We start from the raw sequence: 17,251 nt of genomic DNA, 5'->3' as shown, positions 1-17,251 counted from the left end.
TTGACAACGTCATCACATTGTGACCAGGAAGTGCTGTGAGAGCTGCCGAGAACACTGAGGGAGATGATTGAGATGAATTTTTATCCTTGTGCACATTTAAATGTGGGTGTATTTTTTTATGCTAATTTTAAACAAAGACTTATTCAACTACAGTGTAAGGTAAATAAAAGACAGGCTACAACTTAAATTTCCACCCATGAGTCACACCCCTCTGTATGCTATATCTTGGAGGGAGGTGCACTCTATCACTGCCAGCACCTGAACACAGAATGTAAACCTGGGAGACAGATACCACAGCCTTGGAGCAGTGCCAATCTGTTATAATTGAATTGCACTATTCGTTTTTATTTTATCTTTGGAGGTTATATCTGTACCTACTTGCAGTGTGATGTTATTGCACCAATCTTTTAAAGGGAAGTAACTAACAGGACCAACACTGGAGGAGACAAGACGATGCGTATATATATATATATATATATATATATATATATATATATATATATATATATATATGTGTGTGTGTGTGTGTGTGTGTAATATATATACACACACACACACACACACACATAATATATATATATATATATATATATCCCCTTAAAAAGGCAAGGAGCAGTATGGTAACCAGATCCCACCATTTAAGGTAAGAGTCCATCTTCTTTATAAATTGGGAAAGAATCAAAGAAAAAGAGTGCTAGTGTGTGCCAGTATTTTACATGCGGGACTTAAAAGCGGAGGTCTGCCCACCACTGAAAAATTAAAAGCCAGCAGCTACACATACTGCAGCTGCTGGTTTTTAATAATAGGACACCTGTCCTGGAGTCCAGCGATGTTGGCACCAAAGTCGGGTGCTGCTGCCCCCATTGCGGCTAAGGGAACCCGGCAGTGTAGCCTTACGGCTTCACGCCTGGAACCCAACTGCGCATGCACAAGGCTCTGTTCCTCTCTCCTACTGGCCGACGTCAGGGGGAGGACGACGGAGCCTGGCGGTGACATCAAAATCCGCGGCTGTGGCTCCCAGAAGTGGGAACAGGATACCCCTCCCCCCCTGAAAGGTGCCAATTGTGGCAACGGAGGGGGAGGAAACAAATGAGCGGAAGTTCCACTTTTGGGTGGCACTGCATATCAAGATTGAGCACTGAAGAGCACATCGCATACTTTTTGGGTCACATTTTTAAAAGGGACAGTATTGTGTAATTTTGAATATTTTAATGAGCCTAGCACAACTTGCAAACCAGCAATATACATGCTATATCCACATAAATTAGAATTTTCCCATGGTCTGACTAACTTAACTCCATTGCCAAATTAACCAAGATTGTGACCACTTACATCTTTAACTGACCATTCAGGCTCCTGTGAAGAAAAAAAAAAAAGTACACAAGTAGTACTAGGTTATAGATAACTCTCAGGAGGTGCAGGTGACCTCTTGGATTACAGCCCGTTGTTTACAATTTGAACTTTTATTGAAAGTCAGTAATATAGCTTTTCCTGTACTTTCGAGCTCCGAAAAGCAGACTTGCAGTCTCCTATACAGCAGGCACTGTGCCCCCCTGTCTATTCACTGAACACTTTATAATTTTCTGTGTGGGTTCACAGAATACAAAGTTTTCATTGGACAAGAGGGGAGGTGAGGCGAACAAATGACAGGACAGCTATACTATACTATCGCTGCTCAATGAAAGTGTAAACTGTGATTTGTAAGCAAGCAGCTTAAAAAAATTTTAAAAGTTTTTTTTATTTTCCCAGAGCTGTTCTTTAACCAAGCTAGGCTTTGACAACAATGCAATGTAAATGTGTTAAATTTGAGATCATGCTTACTTATATCGCAGTTTTTCATCCATGTCACTGGATGGCTCCTGTGTAATGCAGGTCACCAGATCCTCCATGTGCTGAGGCTGGACAAGGAATTGCACAAGCTTGCGGTTGACTACTTTGCACTCCTGCAGCACATCCTCTTCATCAAGCAGTTCATAAAGGGTAACATTTTCCCTTTCTAGAAGGGTGTCCACATGTGAACTTGTATGCAGGTCAAACTTCCAAAACATGTCTCACTGCAAAGTAAGAATATACATAAATTACAAAGGTTCTCTTTTATTGGGTTAGACAAGTGTTTCTCAAACTTATTTCAGTCAGGTCACCCTTTAGAATTGTGCACAATCTCAGGGCACACCAGTCTGAGGGCTCGTTCACAACAGAAAGTGCATCAGAGCATGCACGCTTTTTATTGCACATTCCCACCTGTTGCATCTTTAGCGGGCTGCTGTGTGCGCATGAACCACACAAAAAAGGTGGCAGCAGCATTATTAAAACTGCACCACACGAAAACATATGATACCTTGCTACCATGCATTTTAGCAAAAGAAAATGCATGGAAACCATGCGGATCTACAAAAGGTAGTGCATTTTAGTGTGATGTGGGAAAATGTGCAATTTAACATATTTTACCGCCCTACACCTGGTGTGAACAAGCCCTAAAATGTAGTTTGTGAGGCAGATCTTCCCCCAAAACTACTCACCCAAGCAAAAATGTTTGTAACCCTTCCCCCATTGTATCCTCGGAGGTGGATACAATGGAGTAGTGACAGCAGCAGTACAAACTTACAGGTGGCTACAGGAGTAGTGACAGCAGCAGAGAGGAGCACAATGTGTGTGGGCTGTGTTCTCCCCCAGGAAGTAGGAGCTTCACTGTAATGCTACGGTACAGTGAGGCAGCTGCTGAGACAGTCAACCTGTGTTGACAACTCCGATGTGGGGAAAGAGAGGCTGACCCCCGGAATGTTTAGTGCCGGGTGGAGTGTTGTTACATCGGCGCAGCATAATCAACATAAGTGGCTAGCACTGTAGGCAGAGGTTTCTCATCACCTGGTGCCCCCATGTTCAGCAGGCCACGGGTTTCCGATATAAGAGCCTTTCGGGGTCATCTCCTGTATACACACACAAGAGGGAGGAGCTGTAAGAGGTAGAACACAGCCCACACCTCCTCTGTCACTAATCTTGTTTTCAACCAAGAAAGTTGTGGGCACCTGACTTGTCCTTAGTGACCGATGACGTCATCGGTTGTTAGGATGCAGGCAGCCTGCACAGTCCTCCTGCCCTTTTATGCTCATTTGAAAACCACCAGTAACCTGTTTAAAAAAAAAGAAGGAGGCATGAAAAAAAATGGGTTCACACTTGGGCGTTAGACACTTCATGTTATTCGCACAGGAATTGCAACGCATTCCTGTGCATATCACATGCGATGTCTGTGCAGTGCAATTTGAACCACACATTTTTTTTATGGCTCAAATTGCATTGCATGCACACCAAAGTGTTGCAGGACCCTTTTTGTTCGGCACCCGAATCACATCACATGGGTGTTCACACCACCCATTTTGCGATCTGTTTTGGGGTGTCATTAATCAGAGCAGGTAGAGTATGACATGCTTGTTATAACAACAATAATTTTAAAAAATGGTTTGCAATCTCTTATAATATACAATTGTATTCGGTGGGATGGTTTTTTTTTTTTTACTTTACAAATTAGTTAAAAAATTCAAAACCACAATTTAAAAACCACTAACTGCCTTCCTATAAAATCCTATATATCCATATATAAAGATATATACATCCCTATGCATAGAGGGATATGTTGATTTACAGTCAGACTACATATATAGCTAATGTTTTCAACAAATAATAAAACTTATAAAATTACCCTATTTAGTAAAAACAATAATGTGAAGTTCAAAAATTTGCAATAGAGCAATTTAAATCAATTTCTATGTTCAATCCTTTTGCTGCAAGTGTGTCTAATTCATATATCTACGACATTTCGTTTCTTGATCGCTCCATTTTGAGGTTTGAACCCCTACAATGGCTAGATACACTGTCGATGGCGTAAAATACCAGTCCAGTGGGGTCTTTGTTATACACCAATCTAAAGTGGCTGGATACAAAAAAAAATTTAAAAAATATTGACAGGACTTCAGAGGCTACAAAATGGAAAAGGCATATAAATGGAAGGAAGATGAGGGATTTGCCTCAAAAGAATCATTCATAGTAAGAGAAGTAGAATCCCAAGAAAGAACCTCGGTGAGACAAATGTGGAGCGACAACAAGTTGGCACAAGGAAGGGATGAAAGGGATGTAATGAACTGTCAGGCCAATCAGAGGAACCCTACAGGTTATAAGCAGAGAGGATATAATGGAACTGTAAAGGAAATATGTAAGTTCTGTATATAATTGTATTCTATTTTGTATGTATGTATTGCACACGGCACTCGTGCACACTGAACTAAAAATGTTTTCATTCTTTCGAGTCCTGACTAGAAATAGCCTGCCTATGTTACGCCTCTTGTTACCATAAAAGTACAATTGAATTATTAATGTGATACCTACATAATCATGTGTATAAAAACCTTCAATTGCATCATATTAAAACAGAACCGTTATTTGGAAAGATGTGGAGTGTATCTTTTGTGCCTGTTCCCTACTGCAGTAGTTAATAATTTGGAACCACTAATCAATATGTGGATAGGAGTTGCCCATCTATAAAATTCCACGTCAGAACCACCAAATTTTAGGCTGCTGACAAGGAACCGCTACCAACAACAGGAGTATGAAACGCCTGTGTATGAGACACTCCAAGACAACCAAATAATGAGGGCACCAATTATTAAAGTGGAGTTCCACCCAAAAATGGAACTTCCACTTTTTGGATTCCTCCCCCCCCCTCCGGTGTCACATTTGGCACCTTTTAGGGGGGAGGAGGGAGCAGATACCTGTCTAATACAGGTATTTGCTCCCAATTCCTGGCATAGATCACCGCGGTGATTTACGCCACTTCTGCTGCCTACTCTGTCCTCCTCCACCGCTGTATTCTGTGAGACACAGAATACAGCAAGGACCTGAGAGGACGCGCAGCGCGACTCACGCATGCGCAGTAGGGAACCAGGAAGTGAAGCCGCACGGCTTCACTTCCTTATTCCCTTACCGAGGATGCGACCGAGAGCCGAAGGACGGATCGGCTTTGGCTGCCGACACCGCAGGCTCCCTGGACAGGTAACTGTCCATATATTAAAAGTCAGCAGCTGCAGTATTTGTAGCTGCTGGCTTTAATATTTTTTTTTCAGCAAACCTCTGTTTTAAGCAAGAGGGGGCCAATTTGGAAGTAGAAGTTTCCCACCACACCCAATTAGGGGAAGACTTATAAGTAATATGGGAAATCGATATGGAGGTTATTGGAGATATCCCCAATAAGGGTGAGGGAAATAGAACGAATAGAGATAACAATACAGGATTCAGCAAGGTTTCCCCAGAACATTCAGAAGAGGAGAAAATCTAGAAAGAGGCAAAACTTAAAAAGACACTATAGAAAAAAAATACTGGAGAAGGGATCTTTAATGTAACTGGCACCTTCTCCAAAGGGGAGCTAAAAGTGCTGAATCTTGGTAAAAAATTTGTACTGGATAAAAGCTTAACCGCTTCAGCCCCAGAAGATTTTACCCCCTTCCTGATCAGAGCACTTTTTGCGATTCGGCACTGTGCCGCTTTAACTGACAACTGCGCAGTCGTGCGACGTTGCACCCAAACAGAATTGACATCTTTTTTTTTTCCCACAAATAGAGCTTTCTTTTGGTGGTATTTGATCACCTCTTCGGTTTTAATTTTTTGCACTACAAACAAAAAGTGTCAATTTTGAAAAAAATTTTAAAAAAAACGCAATATTTCTTACTTTTTGCTATAATAAATATCCCCCCCCCAAAAAATATATTAAAAAAAAAAAAAAATTTCCTCAGTTTAGGCCAATATGTATTCTACATATTTTCCGTAAAAAAAAATAAACAAAAAAGAAATGGCAATAATCGCAATAAGTTTATATTGATTGGTTTGCGCAAAAGTTATAGCAGCTACAAAATAGGGGATAGTTTTATGGCATTTTTATTATTTTTTTTTTTTTACTAGTAATGGCGGCGATCTGCGATTTTTATCGGGACTGCGACATTATGGGGGACACTTTTGACACATTTTTGGGACCATTGGCGTGTATACAGCAATCAGTGCTATAAAAATGCACTGATTACTGTAAAAATGTCACTGGCAGGGAAGGGGTTAACACTAGGGGGCGATCAAGGGGTTGTGTTCCCTAGTGTGTGTTCTAACTGAAGGGGGGAGCTGACTGTAGGGGAGATGATAGATCGCTGTTCATATTCTGTACGAAGACGATCAGTCTCTTCTCCCCTCAGAGAACCGGAAACTGTTTACACACACAGATCCCGGTTCTCGGTGTGCCACGAGCGATCATGGGAGCCAGACTGTGATGGCGACCGCCGGGCACTAGCATCGGCTCCATGGGCGCCCCTAGTGGCCACAGGGTGAAGCGATGTTACATAACGTCGTTTCGCCCAGCGGTGCCATTCTGCCTCAGTAAAACTGCGGCAGCTGGTCGGCAAGTGGTTAAGTACAAAAATTGAATATAAAGCAACATTATGCAGATGGAAATCTCAAATAGTAGTGAGACAAATTTTCAACACAGTAATTCGAGAAACAAATCAGCTTTTAATCCTTAACCACCAGGGCACCAGTATCTAGAGGTATTCAAAAATACGTAGAAAAAAGATTTTAAAAACTCGAAGGTGAAGAATTAAAGATATGAAAAAGGAGATAGGGCTTTGGAAAAACAGAAAAACATTGTTATCCGTCCTACTGATAAAGGGGGGGGGGGGGGGGTTGTGATTTTGAATAAGACTGATTATGAGAGGGAAGCGAAGAGAATTTTGGCAGATGAAGGCACAGACTATCAGGTAATCTCACCAAAAAAAAAAAAAAAAGCTAACAGGAGAACTAAAAGTAGAGTAAGGAAGGAGCTAAAGTTGGTACATTGAGAAGCTAGGCATCTAGTGCAAGATGCCCCTCAAGTTCCAATCATGTATCAAGTCCCAAAAATACACAAGAATCACACCCGAAAACCCCCCCCCCCCCCCCCAGATGTCCTATTGTGAGTGGTATAGACTCGGTTTCCAGAGTAGGTGAATAATTATATAGAGCTATAATTTTTTTATTTTGTTTTACACACACACACATACATATATATATACATACATATACACGCACACACACACATTACAGCCACTAGTAAAGCAGGGATCATCCTAATTAGGGATAGCAAGGACCTTATAAACAAACTAAAGGGGGTCCGAGTGGGGATGTGACATCCATCGTTGTATAATCTCTGTATATAATCAAACGGAAAGATGCTCTAAATGCAGTTAAAGTGGACGTAAACCCTCACATATACCCAGTGAAGTGAACAGCCTCATATGAAACACAGGGATTAAACAAATCTCCCTACATACGTTTTACATGTATATCTGCTGTCTTCATCTTTATATACTGTTTAGAAAGTGCACATCATGTTAGAGATTTTCTCTTCCTGGTTTGCACTGCAGTGAAACCTAGGCATACAGCCAAGCCAGCTGATTGGAGGAAAGGCACACACCCCCTCTCCTCATAGGTAGATTCCCTTTTGCTCTGCCTGTTGAATCGTTCAGGGCTCTGCTAAACTTTTTATAGCATCCTCCCCGAAACAAAACCCAGGCTGGTTTTATCATATGCGACTGAGAACTTGTCAGGAGTTATCAGGCTGATAACAGAAGAACGGAGCAGGAGACAGCTACGGGACATAGAGATTTGAAGAGATATAAAACACTGCAGATATATGTGGCTTGTCAGATTCATGAAATTTGAGTTTCGTTTCACTAGAACTGAATGGAATAAGTCCCAGCATAGGTCATACCTCTGTACCATGTTGCTCTGTTGTCTGCAGAACTGATCATCTGGGTTTATTTGAGGCTATGTACCAAGTTACAGTCTGTATAGTATGGATGTAGACCAAGTGCCTTCCAGCCACTTCCTGCTTCATATCTAGCCTAGAACACACCCCTTTGTAGGCCGCAAATTATGCAACTTCCTTCATAGCTCTGATGGTGGATGGAAATGAATACATCCTAATTAGCATTCAGTCCTGCCCAGTCACACCTACAGGAACAGCCCAAACCTCCCAAGTCCCACCTCACAGATCCCAGCATCATTCAAAAAAATGAAAGCCCTCCATATAATATACACAGCCTGTTGGGAAAGCTAGCTGTGCTCATGCTGGAAGGGATTGAATAGATAACCCTGGTTCACACTAGCACACGAAAGTCACGTGACTTCTAGCACGACTATCACAGACCATCACACAGAAAACGTGTGCTGTTTCTTGCAGATTGCCCTGCATGCGGAAACTTGGAGATGTGAAAGAATGGTAACCCAAGCACGATGTGCGTTGCCATGGGTTTTTGAAAAGCATGCTTTTCTGTGTAGGTTGCCTATCGTTTTGGAAATGCGTAGCGTTTTCTAAAACGCACAAAAAAGTAGGGAATCGACCGATAATCAGCGGCAGATATTCACTTTTTTTTTAGAAGTGTCAGTCGAAAAACTGACCGATATTGCTTCAAGGGGTTTTACCGGGGTGATGCGTGCAGCTCCATGCATCACCCTGGTACCCGTTCTTTAGAGCGGACGATCGGCTTTATTGTAATAACAACCGATGCAGCTGAGCAGCCACTTGGCTTTTATTACAAGCAGTGGGAGAGGACTAAAAAAAACTAAAATAGATTTTATTCTAGAAACAGAAAAAGGCTACCGAAAATTATTTTTGATCAAGTAAATGGAGTAGACATGGGTGCTAAATATCCCAGTATGGCTCAACAAGTGTGTAGAGAAGGAGATATATAGTAATCATTTGCCACAATTACAATGGTTGTAAAGTCAGAAGGTTTATCATCTTAATACATTGAGATAAAAAACCTTCTGTGTGCAGCTCCCCTCTCTCAGCCCCCCTAATACATACCTGAGCACATCTCAATCCATTTTGTAGGAGTGTCTCAGCTGCCCAAGACACTCCCTCCCAATTGGCTGAGACGGCAGCATGGCGCCATTGGCCCCCGCTGCTGTCAAAGTGAGTGAGCCAATGAGGAGAGAGGGGGTGGGGCTGAACTGTGGCACTGTGTCTGAATGGACACACAGAGCAGTGGCTCGGGTGTCCCCATAGCAAGCTGGTTGCTGTGGGGGCAGGAGGAAAGGGCCAGGAGCGCCAGCAAGGGACCTGAGAAGATTAGGATCTGGGCTGCTCTATGCAAAACCACTGCACAGAGCAGGTAAGTAAGACATGTTTGTTATTTTTAAATAAAAAAATTGAGACTTTGATATATCTCTTGTAAAGTCTTAACCGCTTGACGACCGCCTCACGCCGATTTACGTCGGCAAGGTGGCACGGACAGGCAAAATCACGTACATATACGTGATTTGCCTTCCGCGGGCGGGGGGCCCCGGTGCCCGAGGCGGTCGTCTTTTGTCCAGCGGCGATCAGAGGTGAGGGGGAGGCCATCCGTTCGTGGCCCCCCCCTCGCGATCGCCGCCGGCCAATCAGATCACTTCCTTTGCTGCTGTATGCTAAACAGCAGCAAAGGAAATGATGTCATCTCTCCTCGGCTCGGTATTCCGTTGCAGCGCCGAGGAGAGAAGACTTCACTGTGAGTGCACCAACACTACACAACACAGTAGAACATGCCAGGCACACAAAACACCCCGATCACCCCTGTCACAAACTGACACCAGCAGTTTTTTTTTTTTTTTTTCTGATTACTGCATTGGTGTCAGTTTGTGACAGTTACAGTGTTGGGACAGTGAATATTAGCCCCCTGTAGGTCTAGGATACCCCCCTAACCCCCTCTAATAAAGTTTTAACCCCTTGATCACCCCCTGTCACCAGTGTCGCTAAGCGATAATTTTCCTGATCGCTGTATTAGTGTCGCTGGTGACGCTAGTTAGGGACCTAAATATTTAGGTTCGCCGTCAGCGTTTTATAGCGACAGGGACCCCCATATACTACCGAATAAATGTTTTAACCCCTTGATGGCCGCCTAGTTAACCCTTTCACCACTGATCACCGTATAAGTGTTACGGGTGACGCTGGTTAGTTTGTTTATTTTTTTTAGTGTCAGGGCACCCGCCGTTTATTACCGAATAAAGGTTTAGTCCCCTGATCGCCCGGCGGTGATATGCGTCGCCCCAGGCAGCGTCAGATTAGCGCCAGTACCGCTAACACCCACGCAGCATACGCCTCCCTTAGTGGTATAGTATCTGATCGGATCAATATCTGATCCGATCAGATCTATACTAGCGTCCCCAGCAGTTTAGGGTTCCCAAAAACAGTGTTAGCGGGATCAGCCCAGATACCTGCTAGCACCTGCGTTTTGCCCCTCCGCCCGGCCCACCCAAGTGCAGTATCGATCGATCACTGTCACTTACAAAACACTAAACGCATAACTGCAGCGTTCGCAGAGTCAGGCCTGATCCCTGCGATCGCTAACATTTTTTTGGTAGCATTTTGGTGAACTGGCAAGCACCGTCCCCAGGCAGCGTCAGGTTAGCGCCAGTAGCGCTAACACCCACGCACGCACCATACACCTCCCTTAGTGGTATAGTATCTGATCGGTTCAATATCTGATCCGATCAGATCTATACTAGCGTCCCCAGCAGTTTAGGGTTCCCAAAAACGCAGTGTTAGCGGAATCAGCCCAGATACCTGCTAGCACCTGCGTTTTGCCCCTCCGCCCGGCCCAGCCCAGCCCACCCAAGTGCAGTATCGATCGATCACTGACACTTACAAAACACTAAACGCATAACTGCAGTGTTCGCAGAGTCAGGCCTGATCCCTGCGATCGCTAACAGTTTTTTTGGTAGCTTTTTATTGAACTGGCAAGCGCCAGCGGCCTAGTACACCCCGGTCGTAGTCAAACCAGCACTGCAGTAACACTTGGGGACGTGGCGAGTCCCATAAGTGCAGTTCAAGCTGGTGAGGTGGCAAGCACAAGTAGTGTCCCGCTGCCACCAAAAAGACAAACACAGGCCCGTCGTGCCCATAGTGCCCTTCCTGCTGCATTCGCCAATCCTAATTGGGGACCCACCACTTCTGCAGCGCCCGTACTTCCCCCATTCACATCCCCAACCAAATGCAGTCGGCTGCATGAGAGGCATTTTCTTTATGTCCTCCCGAGTACCCCTACCCAACGAACCCCCAAAAAAGATGTCGTGTCTGCAGCAAGCGCGGATATAGGCGTGACACCTGCTATTATTGTCTCTCCTGTCCTGACAATCCTGGTCTTTGCATTGGTGAATGTTTTGAACGCTACCATTCATTAGTTGAGTATTAGCGTAGGGTACAGCATTGCACAGACTAGGCACACTTTCACAGGGTCTCCCAAGATGCCATCGCATTTTGAGAGACCCGAACCTGGAACCGGTTACCGTTATAAAAGTTAGTTACAAAAAAAGTGTAAAAAAAAAAAAAATATATAAAATAAAAAAAATAGTTGTCGTTTTATTGTTCTCTCTCTCTCTATTCTCTCTCTCTTGTTCTGCTCTTTTTTACTGTATTCTATTCTGCAATGTTTTATTGTTATTATGTTTTATCATGTTTGTTTTTCAGGTATGCAATTTTTTATACTTTACCGTTTACTGTGCTTTATTGTTAACCATTTTTTTGTCTTCAGTTACGCCATTCACGACTTTGAATGGTTATACCAGAATGATGCCTGCAGGTTTAGGTATCATCTTGGTATCATTCTTTTCAGCCAGCGGTCGGCTTTCATGTAAAAGCAATCCTAGCGGCTAATTAGCCTCTAGACTGCTTTTACAAGCCGTGGGAGGGAATGACCCCCCCCACCGTCTTCCGTGTTTTTCTATGGCTCTCCTGTCTCAACAGGGAACCTGAGAATGCAGCCGGTGATTCAGCCAGCTGACCATAGAGCTGATCAGAGACCAGAGTGGCTCCAAACATCTCTATGGCCTAAGAAACCGGAAGCTACAAGCATTTTATGACAGATTTCGCCAGATGTAAATAGCGCCATTGGGAAATTGGGGAAGCATTTTATCACACCGATCTTGGTGTCATCAGATGCTTTGAGGGCAGAGGAGAGATCTAGGGTCTAATAGACCCCAATTTTTTCAAAAAAGAGTACCTGTCACTACCTATTGCTATCATAGGGGATATTTACTTTCCCCGAGATAACAATAAAAATTATTAAAAAAAAAAAAAAAATGAAAGGAACAGTTTAAAAATAAGATAAAAAAGCAAAAAAATAATAAAGAAAAAAAAAAAAAAAAGCACCCGTCGCCCCCTGCTCTCGCGCTAAGGCGAACGCAAGCGGCGGTCTGTCGTCAAACGTAAACAGCAATTGCACCATGCATGTGAGGTATCGCCGCGAAGGTCAGATCGAGGGCAGTAATTTTTGCAGTAGACCTCCTCTGTAAATCTAAAGTGGTAACCTGTAAAGGCTTTTAAAGGCTTTTAAAAATGTATTTATTTTGTTGCCACTGCACGTTTGTGCGCAATTTTAAAGCATGTCATGTTTGGTATCCATGTACTCGGCCTAAGATCATCTTTTTTATTTCATCAAACATTTGGGCAATATAGTGTGTTTTAGTGCATTAAAATTTAAAAAAGTGTGTTTTTTCCCCAAAAAATGCGTTTGAAAGATCGCTGCGCAAATACTGTGTGAAAAAAAAAATGAAACACCCACTATTTTAATCTGTAGGGCATTTGCTTTAAAAAAATATATAATGTTTGGGGGTTCAAAGTAATTTTTTTGCAAAAAAAAAAAAACTTTTTCATGTAAACAAAAAGTGTCAGAAAGGGCTTTGTCTTCAAGTGGTTAGAAGAGTTGGTGATGTGTGACATAAGCTTCTAAATGTTGTGCATAAAATGCCAGGACAGTTCAAAACCCCCCCAAATGACCCCATTTTGGAAAGTAGACACCCCAAGCTATTTGCTGAGAGGCATGTCGAGTCCATGGAATATTTTATATTGCGACACAAGTTGCGGGAAAGAGACAATTTTTTTTTTTTTTTTTTTGCACAAAGTTGTCACTAAATGATATATTGCTCAAACATGCCATGGGAATATGTGAAATTACACCCCAAAATACATTCTGCTGCTTCTCCTGAGTACGGGGATACCACATGTGTGAGACTTTTTGGGAGCCTAGCTGCGTATGGGACCCCGAAAACCAAGCACCGCCTTCAGGCTTTCTAAGGGCATAAATTTTTGATTTCACTCTTCACTGCCTATCACAGTTTCGGAGGCCATGGAAAGCCCAGGTGGCACAAAACCCCCCCAAATGACCCCATTTTGGAAAGTAGACACCCCAAGACACCGCTCCTACAGCACCCCTGCCCATTGAAATAAATGGGCAGCTTTGCTTTGCTGGCAAATCGCTTTTAACCCTTTTTCGGATGTTAGGAGGGGTTAAAAGTGCCCCGCTAGGGGCCGCAAAAATCTTGGTAAAGCGCCGACACCCCCAATGCTCCAGTGTGAAAGTAGCCTTAGAAGAGCCAAATCCATGAGACACAAGTTGGTCTCGAGTGGATTTAAAGGTGGCATTAAAGATTCATGCAAGAAACCATACAAATGTGGGGGTGTAATTAGGGTCAGTTTATGGACATTTCCAAGCATCCCATCCTTTCAAATAAAGTGAAATTTACACCTAAAAACTTTGTGAACTGCAAGACCCAAGGGGTCGTCTCTCTTACAGTGTGACTGTACTTGCTTTTATGTGGGAAAGACAAAGATGGAGTTTTGGCAAAGAGCCTATTGCCATCCAATTAGTATGCAAACATGTAATCCAGATCTAACATTAGGAAGACCTGTCACAATTTCATGGCGGCACTTTTCCACATGTAAAATCCTTGATATTGGATAGAGTGCATCTGGAAATTATGGTGAGGTGGCGACTGGAACAAAATATTACAGCGCGAACAACGGTGGATTTTTAGATTAAATGCCACCTCATTCCCAGGCCTCAATGAGGCAGTCACCTTTAAACCCTTCCTGGAGAGATTTGTCTCAAGAGGACCAGAGCTATACTAGATCCATCCACTTGCCTCCCGTTCCTAAGTGCCAGCATCCTTCTTGTTTTTTTTTCTTGGTCATTTACATACATGTCAATGCATATATTCCATATGTATATCAGTATTAATTACTTTCTAATGATTTTTCTAATATTATGGTATCATGTCATATGTTATTTATTCTATTATCTTCAATATGGTTCATTATACTGATCTCATTTTGTTATGATTTTACGATCATCCCATACTTTTTTCCTCTTTTCCTTTTTCCAGTCCCTCATTTTTCTTCTATTCCTTTTCTTTCCGCACTGTGGAGATGAGACACACTGCTCTTCCTACTATGCTTTTTTTGCTTGGAGGTGTGTGACTGCCTACGTCCATCCGGTGCACATTTGCCGAGCTCGCCGCCGTTGACGACGATGCGGGCACTTGGTCCTGCGTCACAGGAGCATTGCTCCTGGTTGCTTAAGGACCTAACATGCGTTGGTGGGCTGACAACGTAGCGCGCGATGCCGCCTCATGACCAGGCTGTTTGATGCTGCGACTGACGTCAGTCGGCGTCCGGGCTCCTGCAATCATGAGGACCAGCCTCGTCTGTGTCCGCGGCACTGCGTGGTGCGCCACCAGCTCAGAGGGCCACCCAGGAGCCCGCACAAAAGACAGTTGTATAATGCCAATGCCGCCACGCCCCACCGCTAACTGGGAACACATATAAAGTGCCAGCCTTGATACTCTTCCGTGTTGCACATGGGAGAGACTAGCTGCGCTGCAGGATAAGGTAACATTACTTTGATTTTCCCCCTTCTTTCACACTCTTCTTATTGATGGGCTTTTATTTCTTAAGGCAATACCAATGCTTGCTATTATATTATAGATAAGCCCAAACAGTCAGATGCAACTGATATTTAATTAAGACTGTGCTTCTATTTACCACTTTACATCTGGGTGCGGCATCCATATGGCTTTGAACCTTTGATTATCCCAAACAACCACCACTCCACCATTTTCCATATATTGAACCTCCTGTACTCCATATAATATAGGTATGTTCAGGTTCATTGTAATCATTTTCTTGTTCATGATTTGTAACATATATTCCTACTATATCATTGATGAAACATTTATATGTTTAGATGTTTGAGATCACTGTTCCATATACACTGGTCTTTCAGGTGCTCTGGCTCCTGTTGGAGGCTTGCGGTACAGGATTGGGGTCACGTTTGGCATTTTCCTACCTCCCTGCTTGCTTTTTCCTGTGCAACTCAGTGGTAGATCCAATTTCGTTCTTGAGCTATGATCCCCTTTGGTTGAATCACTGACACATATGATCAGTTGTACTTATGATTGTTCAATATATGATCATTGTTCAGACATCACTATATGTTTGTAATTATGTATATTCTATAATTGTAGATTGATCTTGAATAAATCTGGAACCATATAACCTATAACCTACTGTCCGTCCCTGAAGAAGACGACGACCTTTTATGTCGAAATGCGATCCTTGGATATTCTAGTGCTTTGATTACATGTTGCCTCTTTTCCTATGTTTTTTGTTTTTATTGATCAATTCTTTCATATGCATATTATGGTCTGTATATTTGTATAATAAATGTTGTACTTTGATATATAATACTGCTTTTGGTCTGCAAAAGTGTCACTTTTGAGGAACCTTCTTTTTACTACTTTTTTTTATATATATATCATACTGTAGAGTATAAGATTTGCTATCATTTGAGCCCAGTCTTGCCACACAGAGTTAATCCATCTCTGAGCAATCCTCTATTATTGTTCAGTGAGACAATTCTTGACAAACTGAGAAAAACTTTGTCGAATCCTCCCCCTTGCTGTGAGTGACGGGTGATTTACATATCTCGTGTCTAGCCTAAGAGATATGCAGTATTTTTAAATTCCCTCCCCCTCTCCTTTCTTCAGCAGCTCTGCAAGGATTGGCTGTTCCACACCTCAGCATGATTTGGCATGCTGAAGTCATGTGGTTACTTTCCTGTCTTTTCACTGGATGTTAGAGATCATAGCAGAAGTTCAGCACAAATTCAGTGTTAGAAATACACAGAGAAAATGCATTTTGACAAGGGGAGTGTAGAGGTGGGCGGGGAGTGTGCTGACATCATGACTCCACCCACCGAGCCCCAGACAACAGACCCACCCACAGAAACTGCAGTTTTTCGGGTCCAATAACAGACAGAGGGGAGACATTTGACAGGTAAGGATACATGCAGGAGGCATGTATATCCTTATAGATAACCCCTATTGCATTAGTTTAGAAAGGATGACATTGGGTTTACATCCACTTTAAAGCGGGATTCCGTCCAGCGAAAACATTTTTTTAAAGTCAGCAGCTACAAACACTGTAGCTGCTGACTTTAAATAAGTACACTTACCTGTTCTGGGTGCCCACGATGTCGGCCGCCCGAGGCCGACCCGGCTTCCGGCGCCGCCATCCTAACTAAGGGAAACAGGCAGCGGAGCTTCACTGCCAGTTTCCTACTGCGCACATGCGAGCGGCGCAGTGCTCTGTGAATTGCCCCATGGTTTTCTGGGAACACACACAGTTCCCAGAAGGCAACGGGGCCGCACAGCGAGGAACAGGACACGCCACAGAATAGGAAGAGGCAGATTAGGTAGACAAGGGTTCAGGTAAGTTTAAAAATTTTTTTTTTCAAATTTTTTTTTTTTTTTTTTTTTTAGGGTTTTTGGTGCAATTGTTTTTTTCAGGGTGGCCCTCCACTTTAAACCAAAAGAATTGAACTTAGAATTTGATTTAAACTGCTCTATTGCAAATTTTTAATCTTCCCCCTTTTCTATTATCTTTACTTTTTAGGATACTGGTAAACAAATTAATGACAATATTCTCATTGTACATATTAGAGGTCGACCGATATATTGGCCGATATAAACTTCAGCGCAACTTGCAAATGACTTCTGTAATAGAAGTCAATGCAAGTTGCCTGAAGTCTTTGGTGGAGACTTCTCTCCTCTCTAGGCAGCCTGCCAAGTCTGATAAAAGAAGCTAAAAAGATACAATGTTTCTACTTATCAATGAACTGAACTCTGTGTGTGGGAGTTCTCAGTTTAACCATTTAAAGACTAAATCTTTTCTGACATTTGTTGCTTACAAGTAAAATCCTGTATTTTCTGCTAGAAAATCACTTAGAACCCCCAAAAATTATATATATTTTTTTAGCAGAGACCCTAGGGAATAAAATAGCAGTTGCTGCAATATTTTATGTCACACGCTATTTGCGCAGCGGTCTTTCAAACGTAATTTTTTGGGGAAAAAATACACTAATGAATA

General features: G+C 42.7%; 1 protein-coding gene across 4 annotated transcripts in view; it reads right to left on the bottom strand.

The window, feature by feature from the left end:
- Positions 1-17,251, bottom strand: part of PPP6R1 (protein phosphatase 6 regulatory subunit 1) — a 319,943-nt gene that overhangs the window by 238,413 nt on the left and 64,279 nt on the right. For all 4 annotated transcript variants that reach the window (XM_073602816.1, XM_073602818.1, XM_073602817.1 and 1 more), the window contains exon 2: positions 1,822-2,054. In XM_073602816.1, the coding sequence (XP_073458917.1) occupies positions 1,822-2,048 (227 nt within the window). In that variant the 5' untranslated portion in view covers positions 2,049-2,054. The remainder of the gene's footprint in view (positions 1-1,821; positions 2,055-17,251) is intronic.

Source organism: Aquarana catesbeiana, linkage group LG10 (genome assembly GCF_042186555.1).
Source record: "Aquarana catesbeiana isolate 2022-GZ linkage group LG10, ASM4218655v1, whole genome shotgun sequence".
NCBI lineage: Eukaryota > Metazoa > Chordata > Amphibia > Anura > Ranidae > Aquarana > Aquarana catesbeiana.
This window is presented reverse-complemented; position numbering and strand designations above follow the sequence as displayed.